A 20,130-nucleotide genomic window follows, 5' to 3' on the forward strand; every position below is an offset into this window, starting at 1 on the left:
TTTCTGCATGCAGTAAAAGTTTTAATTTATTATTAGATTTCACCTTTTGGTTCTTGAAGTTATTCAGAATTACCATAGGAGGTCTAACATTTGAATTTATTGACTGTCTAGCTAAATCCAGACAATTGCTACAATTTTGGGTTTGACTTCAACAGTGTAAGCTCAGAATGCCTGCTGTTGCAGTTAAACTGCTAAAAGTGGTGTAAAACAGGACTTTAATTTTAAGAAATTCATCTCTTGTTTTTTTGTTCTATTCCAATGTCACTGTAACGTGTTAGATATGCCACAGGGTGGAGCTGTGGGCACATGTGCTATTAGACTATGTGAGATCCAAGTGCACTGTAGAGTGCAAATGCTGAAACTGCATTTTCTCAGCAACACCATACAGAACTCAAATGGAAAAAATAAAAAAATCTATGAGCAATATCCCAAAATCTATTTTCAGTGTGTTATGCTCACTACAGGAAGCTTGAAACACCCACATTAAGAACATCATGTGGGAGATAAAGTATGTAGGACATTGAGGGATGACGGTCGGTGTTTGGAAATAGTTCTTTTCTATGAGTTATTAAGAAATGGGCACCCACAAGCCCTTTGGGGTCTATCTCAGAGCCTCGGAAGTGCTTGTTATGTAAACCTAAATCCAAAGAGCCTCAGCATTCTATGCTAGATTCAATGGTCTTTAATGGTTTTATTAGACTGTTACTAAGGCAGCAGAGCAGAACATTCTGATCATCCTGCTGCATATCAATTAAACTAAATTGGAAGTACAGTCTATGCTAATGGCCTCTTCAAGATTACTTTTGCTCATGCTTATGGTTTATAATTTGAACATACCACCAACATTATGTATTGCTTGTGTGTTACGGACATGAACGATACCTCAAATTGTGCAGCTTAAGTGACATTAAGAACATTTCTTACAAAAGATTTCAATTTCAAATAAATTCTGTTCTTTTGAACTTTATATTGATCAAAGAATCCTGGAAAAGAAAAAATATCCTGTTTTCCACAAGAATATTAAGCAGCACAAATGTTTTCAACATTGATATTAATAATAAAAAATATAAATTGTTTCTGGAGCAACAAATCAGCATATTAGAATGATTTCTGAAGGAAAAGATTTCTGCTCATATTTATCTAGAATACGTTACAAAATGTTTTAAAATATTAAAATAATCTTTTTTACAAACTTTATACAACAACATGGGTACAGAATATCATAGAGACTTGTTGGTGGGCTCGTTTGAATATTTTTTTATTTTTTTGTCCACATATCAACATGCTAAAAGAACACCTTAGCAATCACTTCATCACACCTTCATATCATGGCAGTAAAGTTTTGACCAGAAAAAGCACCACTCTCATTTTCTTAGAAACTAATTTCTATGTATGGTATATGGTGTGCGGTGAACTATTAGTGCCCTTGTGTTGACCCGGCTGCTGGTGATATCGTTCCTCTCACAAAAGCATCCAGCTTCAATTCACTTGCAGCAATGAATTGAAGCAACAGCAATTTCACTTGCGGTTGACCTTAAGAGATGATCTAAATACGAAGAAAATGCAGTTATACTCTTTATCAAAGCATCACATTGAATGTTTGGTCAGCTGTATGAGGCCCGGTGGCGTTTCGATTGGCGTCAGGGTCAATGCAACTTCTGTCTCCCTTTCCCAGAGCGCTTTGCTCGAGTCTGTGGAGTCGCAGCTGCTCCCTCCTGGAGCACTACAGAGGGCTCAGTTCGTATCCAGTTCATCAGACTGAAGCGCTAATAGATGTACTACACTCGCTGTGGTGTGAAACCAAGGCTTTTTAAAGCCCTGTATGTTTCTTTAAAGCTTTTTTCTGTATTGCTGAATCCTTTATGCTCTTTTCACCCCCACCCACACTTTACCTTCTATATCTGCCATTAGAGCAACAGGTAGGCTGATGGGCTTTTCAGCATCGAAGCAGTGGGCTTTTAAGCCTCCTCTCTTGTGAGAAATGTGCAGGCTACATCACCATCCATGCAGTGTTCACCCGGCTACATTACAGCAAAACGTGCATAGAGGCAGCCGTGACTGGTGTGAGTGTGACTTGTCCATGTGGCTCCAGGGATAAGATCTCTCCATTAAAGTTTTATCTTTGCATTGTGATCTGGGGTTATGATACGACAGAGAGCCTGTTTTGAGCTTTGACTAGCCCCACGCCAGAAAAAATAAATAAATAAATGAATTAATAAAAATACTTAAATGAAATTATTTATATTTTGTGTGTGTGGGGGGGGGGGGGGTTCCAATTAGAATATCTAGAAATTCTTAAAACAACACAAATTTATTTTCAAATCAAAATTTCTTTCAGTATTAACAATTTAGTTTGGAGAATATATCTTAAATCAAGTCTTTTTTTTTATATTAATCAAAAAAAATTGAATAAAATGTAATGATATTAATGGTTAATACACAAAAAAAATACTGTATGCAGTAGTACATATAATAATATAATTAATCATGAAAAAAAGAATGACCATTTCAACAAAAATATTACTATTTTTAACATTGATAATAATAAAAATGTTTTCCGAGCACCACCACCATATTAAAATGATTTCTGAAGGATCATGTGACACTGAAGACTGGGAGAAATGGCTAATTTTGCAAGTATTAATACAGTGCAAGTAATTTTAAATTGTATTAATATTTTACAATATTACTCAACAGTAGTGTGTATATATAAGCTACTATATGTACTCTATATGAATAGAATTATTCTGCGCTAATGCTTCCACTATCTCTTTAAACTGCAAGGCTTTAATACTAGCTTCGGTAGTTCATTAAAGTCTTGTTATTTTTCCCCAGCCACCTCTTCTGTTTCTCAGGATTTCTGGGACAGAATTATACAGTATGCGCTTTTGAATTCCACATTCTTTGAAAATTACATTAATCGTAACCAATGCACGATCCTTATAATACACTTCACATATTCTCCATTATACCTGGACATTAAATGGACATAAGTGCCAATTTATATTCCTCTCTAATAGAAAATGATGTAAGATCCATCATGTCTATTTAATAAGTAAGGTTCTTCATTCAGCGGGCAATTATCTGTACCCTTCTCCTAAGTTAGTTATTCATGGTACTCTGAAATATGTGACAGTTATAGTACTCATGATGAATAAAATGTGTTTTCGAATCTTATAGGTCGGCAGTAAGAAAGTCATAGAGTCACTTTTTAATTGTAAACTACCACACGTTGAGCAATCATTTATAGATCCTCACAGTGTGGTTTTCACACGTTTCGTGTCACCTGTCTGTTAAGAGTGCTATCATACCCCACAGCTTCATAATTACAATGGCCTCGTTACCTTTCCTTAGTCTGACATCTATTGAGCGATGCCTTGCTGACAAGTATCCGATGCTGTTGTGGTTTTTCGTCAATGCCAAAACATCTTTCGATACCTGTATTATGTAACAGCTTGTTTTACTGGTTCTTGTCTGCCAAAACCTGCCCTGTCTATTCTCTGTAAAGCAAAAACGGACATAAAGAAACTTGTTTGCACATGACTTGTTCTTTCAGCCTCTTTAAACTTCTAGGTTAAAAGAAGCAGAGCTGTGCTTTGTCATGCTGCGAGTCTGGAGGGAAGTGATGGAGGAAGGAGGAGGGAGAGACTGTGCAGGCATTTCTTTTCAAGTGCACTGAGTTTGCAATGTTAGTGGGGAAGAGCCCCTGAGCATTGTAACATCCTACTGTACATGCACTCTCAGCACTGTCGCTCTAAGTGGAACTCCGTTGTTGCAGGAAGCAAAATCTGCAATGGAGGAGAGTCGATCCATGCGGACCCGGATCCATCTGGCAGAGTCAGCTCAGAAGCAGGCCCGGGGAATGGAGATGGACTACGAGGAGGTTATCCATCTCCTGGAGGCCGAGATAGCTGAAATGAAGTCTCAGAACACTGAGCAACCCGGTCGTGGAAAGGTATTCCACTTTGAGAGTTTTATAATAGCCATTCCCAATCCATATCCCTTGCACGGTCCCACTCCAGGTTTTACCTCTCTCGTGTACTATAGAAAGTAGGTCACTGTTTGCTTTGGCTTTAACATGATCTTGCAGGGTGACGTGGGCTGATGAGGTTATTTTTGAAAACTCTGACTAGCAACCTCGCGTGTCTCCAGGATAAACGTTATTTTCACAGCAATTTATGATTACGTAGGATAACATTATTGTTACGATCACTTGTGGAAAAATGATCTCACACTATGTAATAATTGGAATTTAACCTTTAAAATTATTCTAAAATATCTGTATAAAAAAGCACAGTTTACTATTTCCTATGTTTGATTCTCTGAATGCACTTTTAATTGCAAATCCATATTAGACACGTTTTGAATCAATACAATTTTAATGCATTCAAAAAGTAAAAGTACATTTTACTTTACTAAAACTTTAATCTGCATTACTTTACTAATATTTATACAGGATGATCTGCAAGACATGAAAAAAAGGATTTCTGCACTCGAATGCCAGCTACGGAAGAGTGAAACTGCAAAGAAGGGTTTCGAAGTCTCCACTGGTAAACTTCTACAGTTTGTGGAGGTGATGTATCTTTATTTTTATTTTTTTTTAAGTTTAACCAACTGCACATTAAATCATCACATCCTCATTTCTTAAAATCAGGTTCTGTCATGAAAATGCAGAGTGACTTAGGATATTAAATTGTAGTGTGTAGGTGTTTGCAATTCATACGTTGATTTGATGAAGACCATTCTTACTCTTGCTCCGAATTTAGTTTTTTCACTAAACCAGAAAAACTGAGCCAAAAAAAAGTGTGTGGTATGTCCTTTTGGTGGCATCCATCAACTTACATGAAGTGGGCAAAGCATACACAACCATAGCGTATTTATTTCATCATTCCAAGAGTTCTTACAAACACAATTTTTTTATATATATATTTTTTTTTACTGTACAACAGTAGTGGTAGCAGTGGTATTAATAATAAAATAATATTAATATGTAAAAAAATGATGATGATTGTGAGTATAGGAGTTATATTAATCATATAATATCAACTGTGCTATTGTTATTAAAAATAAAATAGCAGAATATTGATCTGTATTAATACAATATTAAATCTTTCAACTATGGACTAATCTGATCACCTGCATTTTAAAACCCCCACAGGCTGTCCAAGGCTTTTTGTCTGAAAACCAAAGCGGTTCAAGGGGCTATAGGTAAGATAATTATTCCCATACCCTAGTCACTGCCGTCAGTCTTTTGTTAAGGCAGATCTAATTATTTGACTGAATTCTAATCTAATTTGAAGTATGCCAGACAGTAATACCACATTTCGCTAGCAACAGGTGTGTGGAAAAGAATGATGTAATAACAAAAGACTTTTCCTTTATGGACCTTTACACAGTCATTGAAGTTCACCTTTGATATTTTAGGAGGCTGTTTATTCAGGGTGTGTAAATGGTGACTTTTTTCCAGAGTGAGTCTACTGCCTTTATTTCTACAACCCGAATTCCGGAAAAGTTGGGACGTTTTTTAAATTTTAATAAAATGAAAACTAAAAGACTTTCAAATCACATGAGCCAATATTTTATTCACAATAGAACATAGATAACATAGCAAATGTTTAAACTGAGAAAGTTTACAATTTTATGCACAAAATGAGCTCATTTCAATTTTGATTTCTGCTACAGGTCTCAAAATAGTTGGGACGGGGCATGTTTACCGTGGTGTAGCATCTCCTTTTCTTTTCAAAACAGTTTGAAGACGTCTGGGCATTGAGGCTATGAGTTGCTGGAGTTTTGCTGTTGGAATTTGGTCCCATTCTTGCCTTATATAGATTTCCAGCTGCTGAAGAGTTTGTGGTCGTCTTTGACGTATTTTTCGTTTAATGATGCGCCAAATGTTCTCTATAGGTGAAAGATCTGGACTGCAGGCAGGCCAGGTTAGCACCCGGACTCTTCTACGACGAAGCCATGCTGTTGTTATAGCTGCAGTATGTGGTTTTGCATTGTCCTGCTGAAATAAACAAGGCCTTCCCTGAAATAGACGTTGTTTGGAGGGAAGCATATGTTGCTCTAAAACCTTTATATACCTTTCAGCATTCACAGAGCCTTCCAAAACATGCAAGCTGCCCATACCGTATGCACTTATGCACCCCCATACCATCAGAGATGCTGGCTTTTGAACTGAACGCTGATAACATGCTGGAAGGTCTCCCTCCTCTTTAGCCCGGAGGACACGGCGTCCGTGATTTCCAACAAGAATGTCAAATTTGGACTCGTCTGACCATAAAACACTATTCCACTTTGAAATAGTCCATTTTAAATGAGCCTTGGCCCACAGGACATGACGGCGCTTCTGGACCATGTTCACATATGGCTTCCTTTTTGCATGATAGAGCTTTAGTTGGCATCTGCTGATGGCACGGCGGATTGTGTTTACCGACAGTGGTTTCTGAAAGTATTCCTGGGCCCATTTAGTAATGTCATTGACACAATCATGCCGATGAGTGATGCAGTGTCGTCTGAGAGCCCGAAGACCACGGGCATCCAATAAAGGTCTCCGGCCTTGTCCCTTACGCACAGAGATTTCTCCAGTTTCTCTGAATCTTTTGATGATGTTATGCACTGTAGATGATGAGATTTGCAAAGCCTTTGCAATTTGACGTTGAGGAACATTGTTTTTAAAGTTTTCCACAATTTTTTTGAGACCTGTAGCAGGCATTAAATTTTAAATGAGCTAATTAAGTGGATAAAAGTGTAAAATTTCTCAGTTTAAACATTTGCTACGTTATCTATGTTCTATTGTGAATAAAATATTGGCTCATGTGATTTGAAATTCCTTTAGTTTTCATTTTATTAAAATTTAAAAAACGTCCCAACTTTTCCGGAATTGGGGTTGTAATATAAGAGAATCTTTGCGGGCAAAGGACAGGGCTAGTTAATGACTAGAGGCCAGTACAACACCTTCCTGTGGCAGTGATGTTGATTAGGCCCAATCAACATGGCCTCCTGCAGCCTGTCGACCCTTGCTCAGCTAGCAGAGCACGTCTGGAGAGCCCTCTTTTTCTCTAATGATCACCCTCACTAACTGAAGAGGCCACTGTGTTTTTGTGTATTAGAACTAAAAAATATTACACATGTCCTCATCAATCAAAATGAAGGCTATCAGCAAATTTTTGAGAGAGTTTGCATGAGAACTTGTAAGTCACTCTTTTTTGAATGCATACAACGAATGAAAGATAGTTATTTACATCCTAAATATGAGTTCATTTCTTATAACGTTTTGTAAATTAATTTATTTTTACTTTAGACTATCATTGTTATCTAGCCCTAAAGACACCATAGAAATGAATACTTTTATTCATCAAGGATACACTAAGTTGATTGTAAAGTGACAGTAAAGACATTTATATTATTATTAATGCTGTTTTTTTTTACTTTCTATTCATAAATGAAAAAAAAAACATCACGGTTCCTACAAAAGCCCTATTTTAAACTATTACTGACAATATGAAATGTTTATTGAGCAGCAAATCAGAGAATGCTGAAGAATCAAGCAACTGGAGTAACAATACTGGAATAATGGCTGCTGAAAATTCAGCTTTGCATCATAGGAATAAATTACATTTTAATTGTATTAAACTAGAAAACAGTTGTTTTACATCAATAATATTTATAGAATAAAAAATAAAAAAAACTTATTATATAACGGCATATTTATTTATTTTTTAATCAGACTGTAGCAAATCTTAAATATGTTTCAAACGCAATGATTAAATCAGTCTGGACCAATTCATTTCAGTTTTCTGTTAATGACCCGAAAGTGTGGTAGTTTCATAATATGTTTTCATAACACCGGTCCATCCATGTCAGTGGGTCTGAATCCCCTTCCCCAAAAACCCTTTATTACGAGTCATGCTGGGCTCTTCTTTTACGCTAAACTGCCCAGCATGCTTTGTTCATTTCAGGTCGAAGGGAGTGCACTTTTGTAGAGCTTTTATAACAAGTCTTTTGAAAAGAATACAAGACTGACACAGTTCGGAATTTGTGGAGGATTAAGAAAAAATTGCAAAATAAAATAAAATGTCTTTATTAAATAAAAGTTTAGCCACAGTTAGGTTAAGGTTAGGTTATTAATGAAACTGCTTGCAGTGGTTTAAATAAAGGATTGTGTGTTTTGTTTTTCAGTTCTCCCAGCGATCCAAAGTTGGCCAATCTGTCTCAGACCTTGCCATCTCAAGGTGGGAAGAAACCACCCTGGACAGCATCTGGTCTTGCAGTGGAAGCTAAAGAACTAACTAATGCTATCAGAGGCATTCTTGAGCTAGACTGTAAGTATACAGGCATGTTTTCTGCTTTGCCATGACAAAGAAACACCATGGAATCTACCTAATTGCAACTGCACAAGCTATTTCAGCTGAGCTGGATGAGATGTTATGGTTCAAGGGGGATGCACATTATAATAGTCAAAGTCAAAGTCACCTTTATTTATATAGCGCTTTAAACAAAATACATTGCGTCAAAGCAACTGAACAACATTCATTAGGAAAACAGTGTCAATAATGCAAAATGATAGTTAAAGGCAGTTCATCATTGGATTCAGTTATGTCATCTCTGTTCAGTTAAATAATGTCTGTGCATTTATTTGCAATCAAGTCAACGATATCGCTGTAGATGAAGTGTCCCCAACTAAGCAAGCCAGAGGCGACAGCGGCAAGGAACCGAAACTCCATCAGTGACAGAATGGAGAAAAAAACCTTGGGAGAAACCAGGCTCAGTTGGGGGGCCAGTTCTCCTCTGACCAGACGAAACCAATAGTCCAATTCCAGGCTGCAGCAAAGTCAGATTGTGCAGAAGAATCATCTGTTTCCTGTGGTCTTGTCCTGGTGCTCCTCTGAGACAAGGTCTTTACAGGGGATCTGTATCTGGGGCTCTAGTTGTCCTGGTCTCCGCTGTCTTTCAGGGATGTAGAGGTCCTTTCTAGGTGCTGATCCACCATCTGGTCTGGATACGTACTGGATCCGGGTGACTGCAGTGACCCTCTGATCTGGACACAGACTGGATCTGGTGGCCACGGTGACCTCGGAACAAGAGAGAAACAGACAAATATTAGCGTAGATGCCATTCTTCTAATGAAGTAGCAAGTACACAGGGTGTTATGGGAAGTGTTTCCGGTTTACCTAGTAAAAATCCTTTAACGGATTTGGATATTAAAAGCATATTAGTATGTTATGTGTATGCCAGGTTAAAGAGATGGGTCTTTAATCTAGATTTAAACTGCAAGAGTGTGTCTGCCTCCCGAACAATGTTAGGTAGGTTATTCCAGAGTTTAGGCGCCAAATAGGAAAAGGATCTGCCGCCCGCAGTTGATTTTGATATTCTAGGTATTATCAAATTGCCTGAGTTTTGAGAACGTAGCGGACGTAGAGGATTATAATGTAAAAGGAGCTCATTCAAATACTGAGGTGCTAAACCATTCAGGACTTTATAAGTAATAAGCAATATTTTAAAATCTATACGATGTTTGATAGGGAGCCAGTGCAGTGTTGACAGGACCGGGCTAACATGGTCATACTTCCTGGTTCTAGTAAGAACTCTTGCTGCTGCATTTTGGACTAGCTGTAGTTTGTTTACTAAGCGTGCAGAACAACCACCCAATAAAGCATAACAATAATCTAACCTTGAGGTCATAAATGCATGGATTAACATTTCTGCATTTGACATTGAGAGCATAGGCCGTAATTTAGATATATTTTTGAGATGGAAAATGCAGTTTTACAAATGCTAGAAATGTGGCTTTCTAAGGAAAGATTGCGATCAAATAGCACACCTAGGTTCCTAACTGATGACGAAGAATTGACAGAGCAACCATCAAGTCTTAGACAGTGTTCTAGGTTATTACAAGCTGAGTTTTTAGGTCCTATAATCAACACCTCTGTTTTTTCAGAATTTAGTAGTAAGAAATTACTCGTCATCCAGTTTTTTATATCGACTATGCAATCCATTAGTTTTTCAAATTGGTGTGTTTCACCGGGCCGCGAAGAAATATAGAGCTGAGTATCATCAGCATAACAGTGAAAGCTAACACCATGTTTCCTGATGACATCTCCCAAGGGTAACATATAAAGCGTGAAGAGTAGCGGCCCTAGTACTGAACCTTGAGGTACTCCATACTGCAATTGTGATCGATAGGATACATCTTCATTCACTGCCACGAACTGATGGCGGTCAAATAAGTACGATTTAAACCATGCTAATGCACTTCCACTGATGCCAACAAAGTGTTCAAGTCTATGCAAAAGAATGTTGTGGTCAATTGTGTCAAACGCAGCACTAAGATCCAATAAAACTAATAGAGAGATACACCCACGATCAGATGATAAGAGCAGATCATTTGTAACTCTAAGGAGAGCAGTCTCAGTACTATGATACGGTCTAAATCCTGACTGGAAATCCTGACTGGAAATCCTCACATATACCATTTTTCTCTAAGAAGGAATATAATTGTGAGGATACCACCTTTTTTAGTATCTTGGACAGAAAAGGGAGATTCGAGATTGGTCTATAATTAACTAGTTCTTTGGGGTCAAGTTGTGGTTTTTTGATGAGAGGCTTAATAACAGCCAGTTTGAAGGTTTTGGGGACATATCCTAATGACAATATGTGTCATGTTTTGTATATATCTATAAAATATTACTTACACACACATGCAAACACACACACATCTTTGGTTTACTCTAAGGACCACATTCAGTCTGCTCGTTTAACCATTGCTTTAACTCCTGACCCCATTCAGTTTTGTAATGCTCAGGAAAATATGTAGCTTACCTTCCAGCAACGTCTGACCTTACATAAATGCATCTAATGACCTGTAGAGGTCAAAACATTGGCAGCCCTTCCGTGATCCCATCTCATTACAAGCCTCTTAAACTAGACACATTTAAACATTATAGTATCATTACGACCAAGATTCTACATACTGTTCAAACTTATAGAACCTGTTCAGATGCTATGGAATATCTTTATCTTTTTTTTAGCAGACAGCCTAGTGATCTACATTTAAGTTGTTTTAATAATGTGCTTGCTTGCTGAATTTTTCATATCCTCTCTATTCAATTAATTATGTTATGATGTAAGCGTTTTACATCTAATATATATTGTAGAAAAGGAGGCAAACTACCTTATTCGTGAAATCTAATCTATTTACGTAGATGTTTATAGTGAATCAAATTAGGCTAATCTCGTAAGGAAACACAATACAAGGTGTATTTGCTGTTAATACAAGCCTTTTACATCTGATTCACCTCACTGCTGCTATCGTTGCCAGGATACGAAGCTGCTAGAAAGCAATTGTCCACATCTTTGTCGCAACTCTATGTCATGTCACAGGCTACACAAAGCTATATAACTTTAGAAATGGGTTCTTAATTTGAAAACATGTCAAAGAGTCTTATTAAATGGTTAAAAACATTGATCGTTCATGACATCTTGTTTTGACTGACACTGTTTGCTAAATGAAAGAATACTATCTTCTTGGCCTAGTTCAATTGATCCACTTTGTCAAAACATTACTGATAGCAGTCCGTCCAAAGCGCAGCTCTGGAAACAAAAAATAACACCAAGAGTCTGCTTTTCTTGTTCTGTATTTTAACACAGGATGTCCAAAAAGCCCTCGTAAAACTCAAAATGAGTCATAGAATCAATGTCAAGTATTAAAAAAGCCCTGATAGGTAGATTGAATAATAATGTAGATGGATAGTAATATTAGCCGAAGTATTTTGTTCTTTGTTTCTCAAGAAAGCAAGTGGGTCGGATTCCTGGTTATAGACGGGCCTTTTTTTTTTTTTTTTGCATGTTAAAGGAAACAGACAGTTCAGGGACACTCTGAAACCCAGACAAAAGAGCGTTTCTGGCCTCCTCTTATTCTCTGAATACAGGGTCTCAGCAGAGACACCGAAGACTTGCTTTTCAATTATTTTTTTCTTTGTCAAAGCACTTTTGAATGAAGATTATGTTAAGTGAATATTTTTGTGAATTTGGAATAGTGAATCTGATGAAATGGCATAATATATCAGAGAGTGCCTAAAACTTCAAAGCACATTTTCATGATTGAGAGCTTTAATGTTATATATATATATAAATAAAAAAAACAACTAATTTGTCGACCATCTATCTGAAGGACAGATCCTCCTTACATAATTAGGTCAGCCAAAAATGGAAAGTCTGTCATCATTAACTTACCCTCCATGTCTTTTTTCAGTGGAACAAAAAATTATATAATATTGAAGAATTTTTTGTCTCTGGGGTCCAAAACAACACTGCATATTTTAAAATAAAAATATTATTTGCAAATAGCTCCAATTAAGTATTGTGGTCTTAACTAATATGTACTTACATAAAAAAAGTACTACGTACTGATTTTGTTCATATTGTATTGCAAAACACTTTTGCTGCTATTGAGGTGGGATATGGTTAAGGTTAGGGACAGGTTTGGTGGTTTGGGTAGGTTTAAGAGTGGGTTAAGTGTAACTTAAATTAATTTAAATGTAAGTACAGTGTGTACACATGTATGTACACAATAAGTGCATTGTACCAAATTATTAATTTAAATGTAATTACATAGTAGTTATGGGCATTTAATATAAAGTGAAATCAAATAGGTATATATTAAATTAAATATTTATAATATTTTATTATTGATTAGTGATTACAATAAATAGGATAATTTAGCAACTCTGTTTGGTAGCTTACATTTTCTAAGGTACCAAGTGATGCACAAAAACGGGAGAAAGATGGACAGACGGATGGATTAGAGAAAGATAGAAGACTCTTGGGGTCAAAGGATCAGTGAAGCTGAGGGAGAGAAGAAAGAACTAAAGTGATTGCTCAGGGAGCAGGGAAACGTGTCTCACACACCTGGCAGCATGTGACCTCTCAGTGAGTGAAGCTCACGTTTTGGCTGAATGCTTCTCTGCGGGGGAGGACGAGGCAGGCTTTGAGTTGCACATGGAGGGCCATCATCATCATCATCACACCGACTGAAACCAGAGATAGCAACTCCAGCTCAGCTCAGAGACAGGCAGTGCTCTCCACGTGATGGATGTTCTCCATCACATGTCTCATCAATAAGACCGAGGGGGTGACATGCTTAGGAAAAAGCATTTAGGATATAATAACTGGCCTTATTTCATCGTTTAAATGAAAATTCTGTCATCATTTACTCAACTTCATGTTGTTCTGTATTACTTTATTTCTTCTGCGGAGGACAAATGAAAGCATTTTGAAGAGTGTTATCTTCTTTTGTGTTCTTTCAGTGTCTGCAGCTTATCCCAATTGTATCTGATTTGCTGAGGCGTAATTTGAGGCAGCTGAAATTGTCTTTCCAGTATCATAGTGTTGATCTAGTGAAATCATTCACTCTTGGTTACTAGAGCAAGGCCTTTAGAAAACAAAGAGTTGATTGAATTAAAAAGGCATGTGATGAGCTTCTTTGAGTTTTACTGTGTCCCAAGGCTTAGGCAGTAACTGTTTGTGTTGACCGTGGATGCGTTAGAACACCGAATACAAAAAAAAACTGAATCCCAAAAAGATTTCTAAGCTGTAGAATTTAAAGACTTAAATTGATTGCCATGAAAAATAGAGATGAATGCAAGAAACTATTATGAAATGCTTTACGATTGCTTTAAAGGAAACTAGGTAAATAAGGTATGAAGACTGAAAAATCCTCCCCAATAATTAAAAATATTGACAAAATCGTCCACCCAGTATTTGATATTTTTATGTTTGGTGTTAGGATAAAACCACCAACAGTTATATCGAGTGATGCAAAAAGTGCTTAACCTTTTTTTTGTCAGATTTTGCCCTTTTGAATTCAGAATTTAGGCTGAATCATTTACATGATATTTAATAATTGAATGCGAGGAGACAAAACATTTTACTGTTTTAGTTATGGAAATATAAGGCATAGGAGTAAGAGCAAATGTGTGCTTATTTTAAAATAAAAATATAATTTGCATTAGTTCCAATTGATTTATTATTAATTAATTAACTAATTTATTTATGATTTTTGACTGTTCTTCTTTATTTTTCTTTATTCCTATTCTAAATCTATAATAAATATTTAAATATTACATTTTTAAGATATCGCCAGTGTCAATGATAAATAGTAAAATAAAACTTATTTGTTTGTCAAAATTTCTTCCATACATTTTCCAATTGTTCAAATGTAGATCCACAAAATTTACTGTGAATTCCCATAGGTACTAAATGATATGTAGCCAGGGACATTTGTTTGTAGAAATCTGAGACAGCGTGAATTATTCTTTGGCCTTTTCTGTCAAAATGTTGATTGTGCGTGAAATCTAGACAGCAGGATACTCTGTGTATTCTTTCATCACCTTTTATTAATCCTATCATATTTCTGACGAGAAAACCATTATAAAGTCATGCCTGGACATTATGTATGCCAGCAGATTTACTGTCTATTGTATTTCCTGCATGTACAGAGGGAGTGTCAAGATCAAATTATGTAAGGGATTTGTTACCTAGTATGGTGGCGCGTATTGATGACAAATCCAACCTGTGCCATGTAGAGCCTTAGTAGTGTCTACTTGCGTTGTTTTTTTTTTTTTTTGCTGTCCATTAATCACAACCTGGCATGCATCAGTCCTCAATCCAAAGCTGTGCATCAAAGATAAAAAGTGCATTTGGGGAAACTTGTATGCATATCCTTAAACCAAATTCCAAATCCAATGGACGCAAATCTGATTTGCCCCAATTTGATGCTTGTTAGACTTTCACTGTACATTCTTTTTTTTATGAAAATAGCTTTTCAGATTATGCAGATATTCTGGGACACTTAGCATATTCATTTATGACCCCATTTCATCCAGTTGCCAGGAAATTCTCACGGTCACTGGCCTCTTGGGATCAAGAGGATCAGCGAGAAATGTTGCAACGCTGTGTTTAATTTTGGCTTCAGACTTCTCCAGTATCTTGTTTGTTGTCCTTTAGTAAATGTATCTAATTTCTCTGTCCGTGTTTGTTTTTTTCACAGGTTTACCTTTTGGCTGGGATGAGGCGTACACTGCTGATGGAGTGAAGTACTATGTAAAGTAAGTTATGTGACCCTTCAAATACATTCACAAAAAAAGAAATGTTATTTTTGTTTCTGATTTGTTCAATAAAAGTAAATAACAGTTCTCATGTTTTGAAGGCCACTTCATAAGTTGTTTGTGCAGCATGAGATAAATGGTTTTAGCTCCAGTAAACATAGATACTGTATATAAAAAACTGCACTTCTACAACCAAATATTCTGAAAAAATAGCACAGAATTGCAAATATTGCTGTTGTCTTCATATTGTTATTGACAAACTTTATGTAACCCCTTGATCTCTAGAGAGAGGAAACCAATCTCCCCTTCCCATGAGCATGTTCTTTTATTGGCATAACTTTCAAAAGAACCCAGTTAATATTGCAGACATCCATCACTCTTTTTGCATGCAATGCCACACCCATGAGTCCAGCATTCTCCATTTCACTCACACCAGCACCACAGCATTCACCTGCATGCTTCAAATATCCCATGCAAGTTTCAGATGTTTGGGTTCAGATACTTTTATTCAGCAAGGTCATGAGTGACAGTAAAAGCTTTTCCATCGTTACAAGAAAAATCTAATTAATGTTGTTTTTGAACTTTCTATTAATTACAATTTAATCTAATCTAATCTTGACAAACTATATATCGTTGGAAAGGTCTAAGACTCCCAAATATATATTTTACCAATGTTTTTTGTTAAAAGTTATGTAGGAAAAGTAATAGATTAATTTATGACAAGAGTGCACCCTCAAAAATCTACATTATAACAGGAGTTCTGACCTTTGTTAAAAAGAAAGACTTCTTTGTTGCCTTTTTCTCTATCACATTTTAGAAATCATCAGAAATTATTTATCAACTGAAAACTTAAGATCTCAAAATTCATCCTTTAAAACCCATTTTAAAATCAGACATTGCATTACCATGTAAATGGTACATCAATATCATGTTACAAAATGTTTTCATTCATGAATTATAAAAATTTTAGTTTGGAACGTCCACTATAAAGTCTATGTTCAAAAATGTGAGTGACAGATAAGGGGTTAAAGAATCCTGAGACAAATGTATCATGGTTTCTATGAAATAATTAAGCAAGCACAACAGTTTTCAGCTTTTAAAATAAAATAAAAAAATGTTTGCAAATCACCATATTTCTGAAGGATCGTGTGACACTAAAGACTGGAGTAATGGTTACTGAAAATTCAGCTTTGCAATCCCTGCAATAAATTACATTTTAATATATATTAAAAAAAGAAAACAATTACAATTTAAATTGTAATATTATTTCATAATATTAGTCTTTTTCATTTATTTTAACAAACAAATGCAGCCTTGGTGAGCATAAGATGCTTTTTTAAGGAACATTTAAAAAATCTTACGAAAATGTAAAATGTTTTAATTCAAAGTATTTTACGTTTGATGATGTCGTTAATTAATTTAAGATTTCTTTTTCCTCTAGTCATGTGACTCAGACAACATCATGGACTCATCCTGTCATTAGATCTTTGGGTCTGTCAGAACCAGAAGCAAGTGACCAAACCCTGAACTCTCCAGAATCCACAGCCTAGACTGAATCCAAAGACTGAATCTTCTGCCACTTTCTGCCCAACTGTTCGGTTACAAAAAAATGAAAACAACACAGCAGCATATAAACATTAAGTGATATGTGCATTATAAAAAGACAATGAGAAAAAAAATCATCTCATTTGTTAAATGAAAATCTATACTCTCTCAGGAAAAGGTACCAAACTGTCACTGGGTTGGTAACCTTTCAATAGTACTAATGTACACTTAACGTACTGATATGTACCTTTATGGTACCAATATGCTCTATTAAAGTACTAATTATGTACCTTAAGTCATCAATGAAAGAATTTGAAAATAAATAGGGGTAAGTAAGATACAATAATGTACCTACCACCCCAGTGACAACTTTTCTTTATTTTTTTCTGAGAGTGTGCATCTGATATTGAAATATGCAGCTAATATATCCAAAATACTCCAGCTCTCCGATGGGTTAAGATCTCACATTTGAGTTTTCCCCATTTTTGTTTTTAAGACATTTTAGGTATTTCCCCTCATGTTGTACACTAATATCTTGCTATTTTGTACCTTGAGAAAAACAATGGACAGGCCCAATCTGTTTTCCGACTTTCAGGAAAAGTCAAAAAGAATTGCACTTGTTTGAAGTCAAAGGACGTGGCCTCTTTAGTGAAGCAGGAAATTTTGGAAGAGTAAATCAGGATGGACTGCTTCTGTGATGTTCGTTCAGTTTGGCTTGTTTTTGTTGCCACTTTGATCCATTTTCTGAAACTTTTGCTCATAGATTTATTGAAACAGGAATTTGTTTACTTTTTCAAACTTCCTTGAACCAGCTCTAAGCTGTGAGAGTGAAACACTTCTTCAGTTCACTATAATGTAATTGTTCTCCATATAAAGGCACATTTTTAATTCTGCTGTTATCCTTAGTGGATGTTCTAGCCATTATGCATAACTGTGAAAGTGTCTTCTCTTGCATGTGCAATTAGTTCTTCGCTTCTAGTAGAAATGTGAGTTAAACATACCTTAAGCCTTATGTGTATAATTTCTTGGAAGATGACATAACATGCACATTTGCATTGTTGTGAATTCACTCTGCCTAACAACATAAAGTTAGCCTGAGAGACCTAGTTCATGAATCTATATATATATATATATATATATATATATATATATATATATGTTTTTCCTGTAATGTGTGAATACTTTTGTGGTTCTATTAAAGATCAACTAATAAAAATCCATCCACATTTTTGCTTTTTGAAAGAATATTAGCTGGCTCTGTCTATTTCAGGCTGAGCGTGCACTTCACACGCACTTCACACCCTAGGCAAGAAGTATTGATTTTTTTTTTCTCTTCATAACAGGTACTGTTATATATATATATATATATCTGTATATATATATATATATATATATATATATATATATATATATATATATATATATATATATATATATATATATATATATATATATATATATATACAGTATAGATGAGTCCAAGGAATTGTAAATCACATGAATGTTTATAAGCCTTGCATCTAAAACAAAAATAGAAAACATAAAAAAAATACATTTTTAATTAACCTTTTAATTATTAACTATTTCACTAGTCTAAATACTAAACACTGAACTAATTAATATGCTATTCAGTTCAAGTTTATTGAATGAAAACCATAATGAAAAATATATTGGGAAAATGTTTTAAACTTTCCAAGGTTTTTTTTAAACTTTGCTGTAAACATATTATATAAAATTGCACCCATACTACATAGTAGAATAAAGTAGAAAAGTAGAATAAACTATAAATAGCCAATACATTGGCTATGGAAGCTTCCATCATGGGATAAAAAATGAAAAAGGTAGTTGCAACAGTTTATCTTACAATTTGGACTTGTTTCCTTGCAGTTATGATATATTGCGAGATGTAAACTCAGAATTCTAAGAAAAATGTAAGATTTCCAAGATCTGATTTTTCTGGAATTGTGAGATGTAAATTCAGAAATGTGAAAAAATTTCTGAATTGCAAAATGTAAATTCAGAATGAAAAAAAAGAAAAAAAAGTCAGAATTGCAAGAGGTAAATTCATTATTGTGAGAAAAAAAGTTTGTATTTAACAATTGATTTTTTTTCCTTAGAATTGCAGATTTGTATCTCACAATTATGAGATAAAAAAAAATGTCTCAGTTATATATTTAACCCTCGTTCCCTGATGTAGGGAATGGATATGTTATGTTGATGATGACATTAGGGGATCATTGACCAGGCCTGGGGCAGTACTACAAATGGAATGGGTCTCTGAGGCAGGTGCAACCTGAGAGTAGTGATGGAACGACTACCAGTAGAGACTGACAGAATGATCTGTCAAGGGAAGACACGGGTTCACCCACCGAGAGGGGAACCTTACCATGGAAGAATACACATATGAGATACTGGGCCTGGCGTCAGACTGCTCTGCCCAGTCTGACTGCCAGGGGGGCTGGAGAATTTGGAAAAAAGGTTTCCCCGAGTGAGGGGGAATGGCACAACAAGCGTGACACTGACCAGCTCTTCCTACCAATTACGGAGTTCAGTGTTGCCCAGCCTGCAGCTCTACATATGTCTGCCTGAGAGGTTCTGTGCGTCAATGCAAAGGAAGAGGCAACGGCTCGCCTGGGGATTGGTACACCAAGACGATGACATTCATTATCCATAGGCCAAACCTCTGCTTTGAGACAGCCTTCCCTTTCTGCTGACTTTAGCAGACAAAGACCTGCTTAGAGTTTCTGAAGTTCCGGGTGCGGTCTACAGCAACGCCAAGGCTGCCTCTGGCAGGTCCACCACCTGAGTGATTTCAAAAAGCATGGTGGGAACCTTGGTCACGTATCCAGGCCGGGGTCTCGGGACAACGTAAGATTAGGCCAGTCTGAAAACAAGGCACTCTTTGCTTACCAAAAATGCTTGGAGGTCTCTGACCCTTCTTGATGGAAGTGAGCATGGTAAAGAGCACTGTCTTAGCAGACATCAATTTAAGCTCGACTCAGTCAAGCGGCTCAAAGGGACATAAGGATTTAGCAAACTGATTATGTCAGTCCAAGATTACTAAAATGCATAAGTACATAATTCAGGAATTAATAGCCCAGACATCATTAGCAAGTTTTGGTTCAACCTGTCCAAAAGATGACTGTAATTACAATGAATTAATCATTCTAGAGAGTAGTTCTGCTTACCCTCCAACTAGTTGCAATCTGTTTCCAGTTTGTCAAACACATGTTACAACATGTGGTTTAGTTGTTCCAAATTAGAGGAGGAGTATCCAGTCCTGGCCTACTTTTCTGTAAAGCAACGTCACATCTGATTGCTTTAGCAACCGGTTGGCAAGGTAACAAAAAGAAGAAAGACAAGTTCTATAGAACTCTGAAAAATCCATTTGCCTTTTCACACTCAGGTTGGTGTATTTCGAAAATCACTCACATTTACTGTCCATTTAAGCACATTAGTCTTTTCTGACCATTTATAT

General features: G+C 36.0%; 1 protein-coding gene across 3 annotated transcripts in view; it reads left to right on the top strand.

The window, feature by feature from the left end:
- The window catches only part of stxbp4 (syntaxin binding protein 4), a 31,838-nt gene extending 14,841 nt beyond the window's left edge, over nt 1–16,997 (top strand). For all 3 annotated transcript variants that reach the window (XM_059532567.1, XM_059532565.1, XM_059532566.1), the window contains 6 exons: nt 3,779–3,955; nt 4,457–4,573; nt 5,159–5,208; nt 8,182–8,324; nt 15,050–15,107; nt 16,549–16,997. In XM_059532567.1, the coding sequence (XP_059388550.1) occupies nt 3,779–3,955; nt 4,457–4,573; nt 5,159–5,208; nt 8,182–8,324; nt 15,050–15,107; nt 16,549–16,657 (654 nt within the window). In that variant the 3' untranslated portion in view covers nt 16,658–16,997. The remainder of the gene's footprint in view (nt 1–3,778; nt 3,956–4,456; nt 4,574–5,158; nt 5,209–8,181; nt 8,325–15,049; nt 15,108–16,548) is intronic.
- Nucleotides 16,998–20,130: the final 3,133 nt, after the last annotated feature.

This window comes from Carassius carassius, chromosome 40, assembly GCF_963082965.1.
Source record: "Carassius carassius chromosome 40, fCarCar2.1, whole genome shotgun sequence".
In the NCBI taxonomy this organism is placed as follows: domain Eukaryota; kingdom Metazoa; phylum Chordata; class Actinopteri; order Cypriniformes; family Cyprinidae; genus Carassius; species Carassius carassius.